This window comes from Macrobrachium nipponense, chromosome 11 (assembly GCF_015104395.2).
Source record: "Macrobrachium nipponense isolate FS-2020 chromosome 11, ASM1510439v2, whole genome shotgun sequence".
Taxonomy (NCBI): domain Eukaryota; kingdom Metazoa; phylum Arthropoda; class Malacostraca; order Decapoda; family Palaemonidae; genus Macrobrachium; species Macrobrachium nipponense.
In genome coordinates, this window is record NC_061087.1 from 49,985,934 (window position 1) to 50,000,430 (window position 14,497).

Below are 14,497 nucleotides of genomic sequence, written 5' to 3' on the forward strand. Positions count from 1 at the left end.
TTGCTTGTTATTTTCATATTGATAGCCCTACCTATAATATATCTAGCAGCAATGTCTTCCATTACATTTAAGCTACGAAACTGTATGAAACACAAGACGATAAATGATGAATGAACAGCGATCTCATGCAAGGAATAAAAGAATATATTTTATATTAAGAATTTCATGTTTAGTTCACTATAAATATTTTAGCATTAAGTTTACTGAACTACATAATTCTTATATCATTATAATCCTTAAATCATTGACTTGATGTTTAGTGATGAACTTGGGAAACATTCCCTTTCTGCAGGTAAAACGAAGGTGTAATGAAAGTTATAATGCTTGAAAGAGGTTAGAACGCAGATGTTGCCTATGTGAACTCTCTCGATAGACTGAGAGTTTCCAGCCTTGTGATTGGCTCATCAGCAGCCAATCCATACTTAGACGTCAGTTACACAGTTCAAGTAAATCTACTATAGTATTGCCTAAGTAAGTTTCAGTAAATAGTATTGCTTTGGAAAGTATATAAATGTGCGAAGCTGAGGCAGATTGTTTTGAATTAAAATTGTCCAAATTCGTATGTGTTTGGATAGCTGCTTAGTGTAAGTTCTGGTTCCAATTCAGTGTCTTTCGGGATTACATATCCCAACCCAAAACATCAGGCTTGAACTGGCATTATAGTTCTCAATGGGAAAAATTCAACAATAACTTTAAAAAGGAAGGTAAAAGATTCAAAGCATTTCTGCACTTACGGAGGATACCCTACCCCTGCAATCTAAACCTCCTTTAAAATGTTCAAGAGGAAGGCTTAGGTAAACGCAATGGTTTGTATCTTTAAAAACATTTGAGTTACCTTCTTTTTAAATCAGCAGGTAAAAGCGATGGCAGTCCAGGTACTATTTGGGTGCTGGTTAACTCGTCTAGAGAAGCTGAGCGACAATGCTGGAGTAAAGATCCTTCTGGCTCATACTGCTATTAAATGAAACAAAAACAATAATTAAAAACCTTTTTATCAATAAATACCTTTTTCAAAAAATCATTATCAGTTCAATTAAAATTACCTCCTTTGATACACACACGCATTATATAATATATATATAATATATATATATATATATATAGATATATATATCTATATATATATATATATAAAGTGCACATAATATGTATATATACTGTCAGAAATAAATGCAAAACCTACGCTTTTTGTAGCCATCGAACAGCCTCAAACCTGGCCGCTACAGTAGTATCGATTCATTGTACAGCTATGCCCAGAACTGATGCTACATGACTATATAGGAGTTTGTTCAAAATGGCAACTTAACATGCTCCATATTCATCTGTTATGCCAATGCAAAAACACAATTATTGCATACAATAAGGCCATAATTGCTTCATAAAGTGAAATCTGTAGTGAAAAAATATGTGGACATATTTTTTCTCAACCCGAGTCTGCCTTTTGGGCGCCAATCCATAGTTCCATGTCAAGTCAGTTGGCAGCAAAATGCCATGGTTCTCTCAGTAATTATGAAAATTGCTGTGCTTTTTATTACGTCTAAGCCATCGAGTCGCTGAGAGTAGCTACATTCCTTGTGTTGAAATTGAAATTATTATTGCAGAATCAAAATAAATTGCCAATGAAAATCATAAATTGTAAGTTAATGGCTATCTGGCCAGCCAGCTAGCGGGAGAAGTCATGTCTCCTGGCCTTCTCGCTACAGATCAGAGACCGTGCAGATGTGCGTGCAAACGCTCCTGTATTTCTGCGCCAAGATTACAGCTTCCACTATGAGGTGGTTGTGAGTTGGTTGTTTAATTTCATGCTTGTATCTAGGGCCTTGGAAACTTGTTGATTAAGATGCAACTACTCACAGTGACGGTGAGAGACGTTGTTATTTGTGTGTTTCATTTCATTGTAATTACTTAGTGACCGTGTGGTCACCCTAGAGTATCAAACACGTATTGGGGCAAGAAGCCTAGGCAGTTCAATTGTTGTTGATAGTAAGTAGCCATGAGATAGGTTTTCAATTTAGTAATAAAACTGTTAAAAATCTAAATGGCCTTAATTAGGTCTATCACGCAGGGAACGCTCATAATCGCGCCATAATCTGTCATATATTTCAAAACTGAATGAAAATTTCACATGTAGCCAAATTTCGGAAAAACAGTTATGAAATGTTATGTTCACTCACCGCCGATGCGGTTTTGACAAAAATGTAATCATAAAACCTCATTTCAATTGTTAAAAAAATAAAAAAAATTGTCATAACATTAATATAACTTTCAATGCAACCATAAAATCTGAAATAGTCCTGTTTGATTGTGTTTACTCCTCAGCACTGCAAAAATGTAAAAAGTATATACAAAAGTAGAATGTATCCACCAATATCAGCAGGTGAACAGTGTTAACCACTAGAGTGGCAGAGCAACACAAACCGTCTGGTGTAACATAGGTCTACAACAAGTAGCAACAATGAAAATCTAGAACCATTAATTTTATATTTTTTAGAGGATTACTAGGATTTTTAATATTCACAACACTGCCTATGCAGTCAAACCAAATGCAAAGTATATTTCTCAAACATATGGTCCACGAACTTGGCCACTTGCCTTCTTCTTCTGCTCATTAATCCTGAATGTTGTAAAGGATTGTCGGGGAAAAAGCAGATCCAATCTTTTTTCCTGACAAACAGGTAATCTCTACAAATAAATTCTTTAGTAACAGATTACATCTCAGAAAGTTTAGATTATTTCTTAAGCCTATAAATCATTTTGCAATACAGAGACAGCTTGAACACGGCATAAAACTTCAACATTCAAAGAGACCTTGTAATTCCTATTCCTATTTTGAAAATGTTATGATTGTTGAGCTTATTAGGTCTACTGTTATAATGCTGCAGAGGGAGTTAGGCTGACCAGCCCGAGGAGCATGTTAAGTGTATTGTTACACAATGTGCTTAGAGATCAACTGTTTTCATTATGGCATCCAAACATTAACTTCAACTAAACACTAAGCTACAGGAGGTCTACTTACACGCAAGTTAACTGGGGGAGAGACAAATGGGGGGATAATTTGTGAAGTCAACAGTGACCACAGGTTCAGTGCATAGCCTTTCTTAAACACCAACTTTTTATTCAGTCCAAAGTTCCCAGTCAAGAGGTATGTCCTTAAACCCTAACTGTTGAAGATTTCTGTATATTATTTAGTAAATAACTAAAATTTAACAGGGGTTGGAATAATTGCAAAGAAAAAGCATGTATAATTTATGTGAACTTTATTGGGCAATAAGAAAAATTCATATTCTATAATGAAAAATGCCTTACTTCTATAATGAAAAATGCCTTACTTCATGTTAATGACCTGCCATATATATATATATATATATATATATATATATATATATATATATATATATATATATATATAGCTTAATGGTAAATAATATTGCCAAACCAAGGAAGAACATTCTTTATTATACAAGCTTTCGATGTATAAACCTCATCAGGCTGAAAAAATGACAAGGATGAAATCAATAAATTACAATAAAATTAATTGTCTTACTAAAATTGTCGCAAAAAGGGACGGATCCCCCTTTTAGCAACAAACCTGCCGTATCGTCAGGTTAGTTTGGCAAGAGGAAGAGACGCTGACGTCATGAATTCAGCTACTCATCCACATAACTTTTAGCATGCGAGTATTTGAACTAGTATGCACGGCACTGTATGGCAGAAAAGGGCTATCAATTCTGTCAAGGAAAATTGGTGTCTTAGTAAATTTCGTTTAACTTTTAGCCATGTAAATTATAAACAGAAAATAGAAATGCACCAAGCGAAATCGTGCCTGTAGGAGGGACTCGCTCGAGGTAGCTAGATTTAGCTTATCTGAAATAAAACTATTCTAAATTCCAGTTTTTTGTACAATATCAAAAGTTATAATTTACAGGGGAAACTAAGACGTAATAAACTAGTTTCCGACGTAGTTCTAGAATGTTACACACTGGCATTACCAAATTGTAATTAACCCTGACTCGAACGGGAAGCCCCATTCTTTCCCGAGGTACGAGAATGTTCAGGTGAGAATGGTCCCCTTCTCTCCAGACAGCGTCGTTGCCATACCATGAGATAGTGTAAGGTAATCGTGGGTCATCCCCAACATCCGTAGTGTTATGACATGTATTTTGGTTTTATGCTAATTATTGCTTCATGGGTAATCAAATTGAGTGTGTTTTGCTAACCGATTCTTAATTAATGGCCTGTTTGTCCGTCTCACAGACAGAGTTTTAAAACAGCCACATGTCAGATTACTTTGCTAATTATTTGACCTTTATGTCACTTTATGTCTCTTTCGGGTTGTTAACGTGTAAGTAATGCGTGGGGAAATGTTTATGTATTCAAATAAACTTATTTTTTGTAATAAAATCTTGTGAAAATTGTGAACCTTGTTTTCGTAAACCCTCCCCGAGTAGTAGCAGCTAAGTCCTTCAGATCATGGCATCGCCCAGAACACTACAACACGACCTAACTAAAGTAAAACGCAAAAAATTTGCAACATTTGGTCCTTCAAACTGGATGACAAGTGCTCTGCTTCTCAGAAGGCATTGAGTAGCAATGCTATTTAAAGTAGCCCTGATGGGACACTCCCAGTTACTGCTGAATTTGCCACCATGTAGTGATACAGATATAGAGATTTATTGACCAATTTAATTATGAAAGTTTGTAATTCTGCTAGAGTCAGTATGACTTGGTAGTGATTTATCTGGGTGGTAATGACCTGGCTGGACAGGCCCCTAAAGCCGTCTGGGACGACCTGAAAGTGCTTGGCAAATGACTGAGGAACCAGACTAAAGTAATTGCGATCTGTGATGCAGAATTGAGGGAATACTCGAACAAAAATAATTTTCATATAGCCCTGAAAGACTATACAGCAAGAATACAATATTTCAATGCCCATCTAAAAAAGTACTGTTCGAAACGACATAAGTACGGCGTTAGACATCTTTCCATGAACACAGAGGCTTATAAGTCCGATAAGAAATCTGACGGTGTTCATTTCACGAGTCCAGTAAAGACTGTGTTCCTCAACCGGTTGATGAGGCTATTAAGAAGAGAGCGCGACCGTAAAGCCAAGTAGGAGTCCACAGTTGCCCCAACATTGAATTAGTAAATAATCATCATGGCAGTTGCCACGGTAATCCAAATTGAGGCAACGATGGGCCTCCTAGAAGCTCAACGCGAGCTGATTGAAACGCGAACCGCAGCCATGTACCAGAATCTGGTAGAGGGTATTGGAGAAAATGAAAAGCAGCTTCGTTCACTGTACTTATCCAATGTGGCTAAATTAGTCAGGAATAAAGGCTATGGTACGCCAGCTAATGTGTGAGGCAAACAGAGCAATTTTTTTGTTGCACCAAATTGATAAGCTAAGCGTTTGGGCAAAGAGAGTGAATTTGCCAAAACTGAAACCATTGCCCCTCCCTACATTCGAGGGAGAAGTGAGTGAGTATGCCTCGTTCAAAGAATTATTCGTAGAAGTGACTTGGACGACGTGATCAAGTTCACGTAATTGCTTGGTACCTTGGGAAAGGATCCGCTCAGGGTTGTCAAATCTCTGAACGTAACCGCGGCTAATTATCAAATTGCTCTAGATCTGCTCGACAAGCAGTACAGGAATGAACACCAGATGCTAGTCATATTAAAATGGTAGCTAGCCAATATCTTTGTGCCTTCAGTGAACCCTGTGGAACTTAAAATATTCCGCTTTGTAATAACTATTTTGATAGTACAAATTAAGAGATTGAGTAAGAATGATCTAGGTCAGGGTATGGTGATGAGTCTTATTAACCAAAAGTTGTCTGAGGGTAAACTGTTATCATAAAGTTGTAAAGCAGTTACATAAGTGCGATTATGATCTGAATTAATTTTTCTAAGCGATTGATTTCATCATTCGTATGCTCGAGGACGATGCACTACAAAAGGGCGAATCCCTAACCCCGAAGAAAAACCCAAAGTAAGTGCTAATTTGAACCCGAAAGTAAATACTTGTCCATTTTGCAACGACAGCCATTCAGCCCATGAGTGGAATAAATTACTTGATATCGCAGCAAAAGGCTGTCAATTGATCCACTCAAGAAGATGTTTTAATTGTTTAAATGTAGGACACAGAAGTGAACAGTGTCATAGTAAAATGAAATGTAAGTTGTGTGGTGCTAAGCACCATAATTTGATTTGCGATAATAAACAACCTCCCAAGTCGTCAACTTTACCTCCTGTTGCTCCCTCTTATAATGCTCCTCGTGGATCTCGTGTAACTTCTCACCTGGTGAAAACTACGAGCACGAAAAGTACCCACAAAAATGCTACTACCCCTAAAGCCATGCATAAATGCGAAAGTAACTGTCAAAAATCCCTCATTGGAGTTACCTTGCTCATTGTTGCCAACAGCCATCGCCACGTTATGTATATGAGACCAAGCCAACTGCATCTGACTGTTCCTCGACAGCGGGAGACAGCGCAGCTTTATATCCGTGACTATAGCAAAAAGGTTAAATCTCCCTGTTGTTAGTAGAAGAGCGTTAAATCTCGCCCCTTTTGGCTCCACGGAAATCGTTCCCATCCACGATGTAGGCGATGCTAAGATCCAAAAACATCTTGTTAGTAAGAGCTGTCACGTTGCCGATGAGGAAGCCCATCACAATAAAGTGAGAGGAGTAGACGTGCTTGTAGGGGCTGATTATTTTAGCTATTTTGTCCTCAGGTCTGAACGGATTGATGGAATCAACCTTTTTGTGACACATGGCAGAATGTCACTATTCGGGAAAGTTTACAGTGGGCTCTTGAAGGCACCAAGCAGAGAACCACACACACACACACACACACACACGTGTAGGATAGCCATGCCGGATGTGAATGTAGATGAATGGTGGAGACTGGATCGTATCGGGATCGCTCCTTCAGAGCAGTATACGATCCAATAGGTGGAAGCCATCGCTCAAGTAAATTAAGAGCATTATTAAGACCGAGTGTGGCTACCAAATGAGTCTTCCTTTTATATCTGATGCTAGACCAGACGTAAACTACCGCAACGCGGTAGCACAATTAAGTGTCACTAACGCTAAATTTGATCAGAAAACCCCGGTACCGCGCAGATTATGAAAGGATATTGCAATCTTACTTAGAAGCAGAATTCATTGAAATGGTAGAGGACCTCAAGATCAAGGGATATTATATGCCTCACTTTGGGGTTAAAAAAAAGAGGGCTGTACCACTCCCTTGCACATCATGTTTAATGCATCAGCTAAGTCAAAGGAACGACTGTCATTGAATGACTGCCTCCTTTCCGGCCCCAACTTGGTAGAGGCGTTGTATAACTTGTTGATAAAATTCAGGCTTGGCCGGTATGTCCTAATTGCCGACATTAGTAAGGCATTCCATCGCATATTGCTTGTTCCTAGTGATGCCGAGTACTCGCTATTCCTCTGGCGGGAAGCGCCTAATCGAACGGCTACCTTTGCCTTTCGGGTTGTGGTATTCAGCATCACCACGAGCCCCTTCCTCCGGCAACAAGTCCTTCAGACACATTTGCAGAAGGAGGGGAGGCCGGACTTGCTTAGTCAGTTCTATGTCAACAATTATATTCAGACTTTCGAGGAAACACATTTGCTGATGCATGAACACGAATGCGCAAAAGCCATTTTAGAGTGAGCCAACATGCCCCTAACTGGTTGGGCCAGTAACATAAAGGGATTAGACGCAAAAATGAATTGGGGAGCCCGTATGTGTCAGTGTGCTAGGAATGTAATGGAAAAGGGATGATGATGAAATCAGTGTGAAAGCGAGCCAAATGATTCAGGAATTGAAGGAACGGTGGGTTCATACAAAATGAAAGATACTCTCCCTTCTAGTATCTAATTTTGACCCCTAGGTTTGGTTAGTCCCTTATATTTAAGTGGGAAGTTGTTTCTGCAGAAGCTGTGGGAAGATGGTATAGGATGGGATGATGTTTTGGATAGCACTAAGGCCCAAGAAGCCAGTCAATTACTCCAGGAACTCAAATTAGTGAATGAAGTAAAATTTGAGAGATGTGTAGGTTCAAAGGGTTAGGAATTGCATATATTTTCAGATGCGTCAAGTAAAGCCTACGGGGCAGTTGCCTATGTGAGACGGGAAGACGGTAAACCAAAAGGATGCTGAAATTAACCATCCCAAAGTTAGAATTATTAGCACTCTTGTTAGGATGTAGGCTAGGCAAGCATCTGATATCACTGATAGAACCTTCCACTGTCACCTTGTTGACAGACAGCAAGGAAGTTATTGCCTGGATAAACAGTGAAAGGGAAAACAAGAATGCCTTTATTAACAATCGAGTGGGGGAGATTGTTTTCAACCTACAGAGCTCCCGCCTGGCCTTGAATTACGTGACCACCTGACAGAACCCAGCTGATATTTTGTTGAGAGGAGCCACAATGAGAGAGCTGAAGCAGGGCCAGTTGTGGCTGATTGGCCCCCACTTCCTGCATGGCGTAGGAGAACCGAAACTACCAGAAGACGGCTGTGTGTTGGAACCCGTGAATGTCACTGTTGCCGCAGTCCTCTGAGAAATGATCAAACCCAGCAAGACTTGGGAAATCATGCAGCGTAATGTAGAATTTGCAGTTTTATTATGAGTAATGAAATTAGTATTTAGATTTTTTAAGTCGAATAAACCACTGTTTTTGATGTACCTGTGCCTATTTAGAGAATCAAGTTGGAGTGCTGAAGGACATCCTAAATTTTGTGAGCCAACTCCATCTACGCATTGTAGATGGGGCTGTGTATACTCAATGTAGAATCCCTGATAACGATAATTCTAAAAAACGCCTTGTATTGTTGTCTACCAATGGCACATTGGTAAGAAAGCACAACACTTTTACACCATAATAATATGCATTGTGGTGTTAAGGAGATGATGGGTCTTTTTCAGGATTGTTGGTCACCCGGGTTGCGGGTCAGAGCAAAAAGGGTCCTAAGGAATTGTAGGGTGGGCACACTCGTCCTTCAGGCACTTACTGACACAACCACCACCACCTCCTCTAACCAAGGAACGTGTGAACCCGACTACCCCCTTTGATAACGTCGGAGTGGACCACATGGGCCCTATCCACACCACAGATGGAGCAGGCTACATCCTGCTCATGACCTGCATGAGCACCAGGGCGGTATACCTAGAGTTTTGTCCTAACATGGAAGCTGTAACGTTCATCTTGGACCTGAAACATTTCAGCGCAACCCATGGGGCACCCTTGCTGATCATGTTGGACAACCACCAAACCTTCAAAGCGACGAGTCACTTTCTGCAGGGATTATATGAAGAAGACGATGTCCGGGAATTCCTGAGAAGGACTGGTATACAATGGCATTTTCAGACGCCCAGAGCGCCGTGGAAAGGAAGCTTCTTCGAAAGGCTTGTCGGGGTGGCAAAGTACATGCTTGAAACAGCCTTCTGCAGGAAGTCTTTCCCAGAGGAGCACGTCTGCACCTTAGTGAAGGAAGCAGAAGCCGTACGCAGGGGATGAGCAAGAGGATCAAGTCCTCACCCCCTCCCATCTACTATGAGGATACACAATCAACCTGATGGCACCGTTACTCCCTCCTGAGGATTTAAACCAAGCATTAACCACACGAAAACTGAGAGATCACTATCTCAGGTTAACAGACATTCTCACAGCTTTCCGTGAGCGTTGGAAAAGCGAATATCTTTCGGCCCTGCAGTCAAGGCATGATTCCCGGCCCGGGAAAAGGACCGATATCAGAGCGAGAGATATCATGCTTGTAAAAGTCAAACAGCGTAAGTGGGCTACGTGGGCCCTCGGCAAGATCAAGGCGGTGTATCCTGACAACGATAGAACTGTCACGTCTGCCAAGGTGCTGTGTGACGGCATAGAAACCCTGAGAGCCCTCAATCATCTCGTTCCCTTGGAAATTACATCCGACGACGACGTGGATGACGACGCAGATGCAGACGTGGATGACGACGCAGATGCAGACGTGGATGGGACAGATACAGTCAAGGATCGTGAAGATGGAACAGACAGCATCGGAGGCGTGAGACACATAACAGAGAGCAACAATGAGGATGAACAAGCGACGTCTATGGGACACGAGTGCGTGATGGTGGCTCAGGGCACCCATGGCTCGGGTAATGTGGGGATTGCAGGTGAAACAGACGCAAGTGATGTGTCACTGGCCAGTCGTCCTCAAGCTGGACAACTTGACCAGAGTGAAGTTCAATTCATGCAACCGAAACGGAGAGCAGTGTTGCTTCAAAGGGAATATATGTGCGAGTGGGTAGCAAACGAAGACGTGTAGAACATAGAAAACGTTAGAAATTCAAAACTGTGAGGGAGACTATGTAAGGTGGGTTTGCGTCAGAAGGAGTTTGAAGGATGGTAGAAAACATAGTAGTTATTTAAGCGAAGGGTAAACTAGTGTAAGTGTTCTCGTACTAGCGGAGCTGAGAGCTGCACAGAACAAGGTATAGAATTACAATTTGTGTTGTACATTGAAATGTTGAGTTTTGATTCATTTTCATTTTGAAAGGTGATACTGTTTGAGATGTCTTGCCCTGACGTGACTCCAACTACGAGCCCTCGTAGCTTTGGGGTCAAGTCAGACATAGCTGTAAAGTTTTCCTACTATCCTCTGATCCTTCTGAATGCTCAGCCTTACGGCCAGAATTTTTCTGGTGTGGAGGATGTCGCAAAAAGGGACAGATCCCCCTTTTAGCGACAAACCTGCTGCAACGCCAGGTTAGTTTAGCAAGAAGAAACGATGATGTCGTGAATTCAGCTTCACATCCACATAACTTTTATTATGCGAGTATTTGAACTAAAATATATGGCACTGTGTGGCAGAGAAGGGTTATCAATTCTGTCAAGGAAAATTATTGTCTTAGTAAATTTCGTTTGAGTGTCTTAGTAAATTTCGTTTAACTTTTAGCCATGTAAATTATACACAGAAAAGAGATTTTTACCAAGTGATATTGTGCCTGTAGGAAGGACTCGTTCAAGGTAGCTAGATTTACCTTATCTGAAATAAAACTTTATTCTAAATTCTACCTTTTTGTATTATATCAAAGTTGTAATTTACAGGGGGAACTAAGACATAATAAACTAGTTCCCGAAGTAGTTCTAGAATGTTATGCGCTGGCGTTACCATGTTGTAATTAAGCCTGACTCAAGCGGGAGCCCCATTCTTTCCTGAGGTACAAGAATGTTCAGGTAAGACTGGTCCCCTCCACCTCTCAGACAGTGCCATTGCCATACCATGAGATAGTGTAAGTAAATCGTGGGTCATTCCCAAAATCCGTAGTGTTATGACGTGTATTTTGGTCTTATGCTAATCCTTGCTTCATGGGTAATCGAATTAGTGTGTTTTGCTAACAGATTCGATTAATGGCCTGTTTGTCCGCATCATGAACATAGTTTTGAAATGGCTACGTGCCAGATTATGTACTTTACTAATGATTTGACCTTTATGTCACTTCATGTCTCTTTTGGGTTGTTAACGTGTAAGTAATAAAATCTTGTGAAAATTGTTAACTTTGTTTTCTCAACCCCTCCCCCAAGTAGCAGCAGCCAAGTCCTTCAGACCTTGTCATCGTCCAGAACACCAGGGTACGAGCTAACTATAGTAACACATAAAAAATTCGCGACAAAAATCTTCAAAATACATCAAACGAACGGTAAGTACAAACTAAAAATTAATCACAAAATTACGAAAAAAATTAAATAAATAGTTAAAACTAAAACATGTAAACATAAAAATGTGAAAAAAACTACCACACCCACAGTAAAATGGCTAACGACCCACTTGTGTACCTTCTATAAATCATACAATATCTAGTTGCATACCGGACGAGTTGTTGTTCAATTCTGGTTTCACCCTCCTAATTGCAGTGACTCTGAAATTAAAAGGTCCAATCTATTTGAACAAAAAGACAGTACTCTAAAATCCAGGTGAGTGACAGTTGAGTGAAAGGATGGTCCTGTGCTAAACTGTGTTCCCTTATGGCAGAAAAAGGTGGTTTAGAAAGAGGAAACCCAGTTCTAACAGAAAAACCTCTGTGTTCCAAAATTCTGTCTAAGCCAGCAGGAACTGGATCCCATGTATCGCAGACCACACTGCGAACAGGTAAACAAGTAAAGACACACGAATTAAGGTCCACAGTAAGAGCAGGCTTCTCCCTCAAAAGTGATCTTATAGTAAAAGGGTTAGTAAAAACAAACCTGAAGCTAACTTGAGGAAAACTATGCTTAAGTATTTCTTGTAACTTTTTTGGGACCATGTAGCTACTATGACCAAGGAAAGGCAATTTAATGTACTTTACATCTTTACTAGCAGCACTGTACACAGGTCAGGGACAAAATTTCTCATCTCGAAAAATCTTCAGAACTTTGTCAAAATCTTATCACAAAATTAAACAAAGTAAATTTAACAAAATACACGAACTAAAAGGTTGACACACGCCAACGGACAACTTAAAAAAGGAAATCAACTTCACAACAATTGTCAACGAACTCCCAAATGCACACAAGGACATGACAGGGAAGTTTCAAAAAAACCTTAGAAAAAATCCCACGATGTCTGTCACGAAAAGGATGGATCCACTTTTCCCCAACAAACCGTTCACAACGTTCAGGTTAAAGTATGAAGAATAAGAAAGACAGCCAGGCCAAACTGAATTCCGTCATTGCGTCACTGTATTTTCTGTAGGTCATTGTACAATTTAGCCTCCGCAAGTCGTAACAGCCAAAATTTTGCTCATTACAACTCCAATATGCTCTCATGACAACCAATTCGCCATAAATTGGCATAAATCGTAACCAAGTCCCCGAGTTTGATGACTTTGCACCAGTGATGGCAACTATGCAAGACTGCCTTGCATGGTTGCCGTCATTCGACGACTATTGTCAAAAGTTGCCACGTCATGGCGCAACATGAGACAATTTCGTAATGGCCTTTTGACTTATGGCATTTGATTGCGCACAAGTTGTAACTAGCAATGGCGAGGTACAGCATTCAGTACAACATACGCCATGTACTGGGCAAACCCACAACGTGCGGTGGGGCTGTGCAGTGAGTCAGAATGTTTCACGTGTGTCGGCAGCCTATAAATATAAATTCAAAGGCGTAACTAATTACATGGTAGGTACAGGTGCCTCGGTTTTCAATTTTGAGTAAAATATATTTTGGATTCAATATTTTCTGCATTCTTGATATAATTAGAGATCTTCAGTTATAACTAAATATGACAATGAATACAATTATAGATGAATTTTAACTTTTATTCACGAAATTTAGTTTTCCAACATGATTTTCTTTAGAGAGTTCATTGCAATCAAATTCAATTTATTAGCATGTTCTGGAGTATAAGAATGATGGCAAATGTTACTGTTAATACGACGGCGAAAAGGGTGGTAACTTCCCGCAATAAGGCCATTGTAAGGATGGAGTGTGCATTAGCTGTTTGGATTAGCTACTGCAGAAAGAAGAACATAGCCCTGGATACCAACACCATACGCAAGAAGGCCAGGCAGCCCTTCAACAGGTTTATGGATGGTGGTGACGAAGACCAGGACCTTCTATGGCATCTCCTACCAAACCAACCAAATTTAATGCCAGCAAGGGCTGGTTTGATAAATTTCAGAAGAGGTTCAACCTTAAAAGCGTGTCCCTGCATGGAGAAGCGGCCTCTGCTGACAAACCGGCCGTTGATGAACACATAAACAAGACGTTCCAGGGAATTATTGATGATGGGGGTTATTCATGTGAACAAGTATTCAACATGGATGAAACTGGTCTCTTCTGGAAACGTATGCCATCATGAACTTTCATTATGAAGGAAGAGGCCAGAGCCCCTGGATTCAAGGCTTACAAAGATCGCCTCACACTTATAATGTGTGGTAACACTGCTGGTTTTATGATAGAGCCAGTGCTGATTTACAAGTCCAAAAACCCAAGGGCCCTAAAAAACAAAAATAAGAATTTACTGCCAGTGCATTGGATGCATAATCAAAAGGCCTGGATAACGAAAGCACTGACATCCGACTGGTTTCACCAGTGCTACATCCCCGAAGTCAAGGTTTATCTTGCTGAAAAGGCCTTGATTTTAAATTGCTTCTTCTGATGGACAATGCTGGAGGCCACGCAATCGACCTGTCGTATGAGGGCGTACAGGTTGAATTCTTACAGCCTAAACAACATCGCTGATTCAGCCCATGGATCAAGGCGTTATTCGAGCTTTTAAGGCGCTGTACACGCAAAATTCATGGCAACACCTGGTCGAATGTATGGATGCAGATGATAACTTCTTGCTGAAGGAGTACTGGCATGGGTACACTATTGTGACGTGTCTCCATAACATCCAGAAGGCTATTAAGGAGATGAAGAAACAATGCTTGCTGGAAGAAATTGTGGCCAGAAGCAGTCAATGATTACAAAGGATTCTCTCCTGATGAAATCCACAACGCAGCAGTTG

At 40.4% G+C, this 14,497-nt stretch overlaps 1 protein-coding gene across 5 annotated transcripts in view; it reads right to left on the bottom strand.

Moving 5' to 3' along the window:
* The window catches only part of LOC135205792 (inositol polyphosphate 5-phosphatase E-like), a 633,907-nt gene that overhangs the window by 229,312 nt on the left and 390,098 nt on the right, over positions 1 to 14,497 (bottom strand). For 4 of the 5 annotated variants that reach the window (XM_064236969.1, XM_064236962.1, XM_064236937.1 and 1 more), the window contains one exon: positions 836 to 954. In XM_064236969.1, coding sequence (XP_064093039.1) covers positions 836 to 954 — 119 coding nt within the window. The remainder of the gene's footprint in view (positions 1 to 835; positions 955 to 14,497) is intronic. The other variant, XM_064236954.1, reaches the window with a different exon arrangement.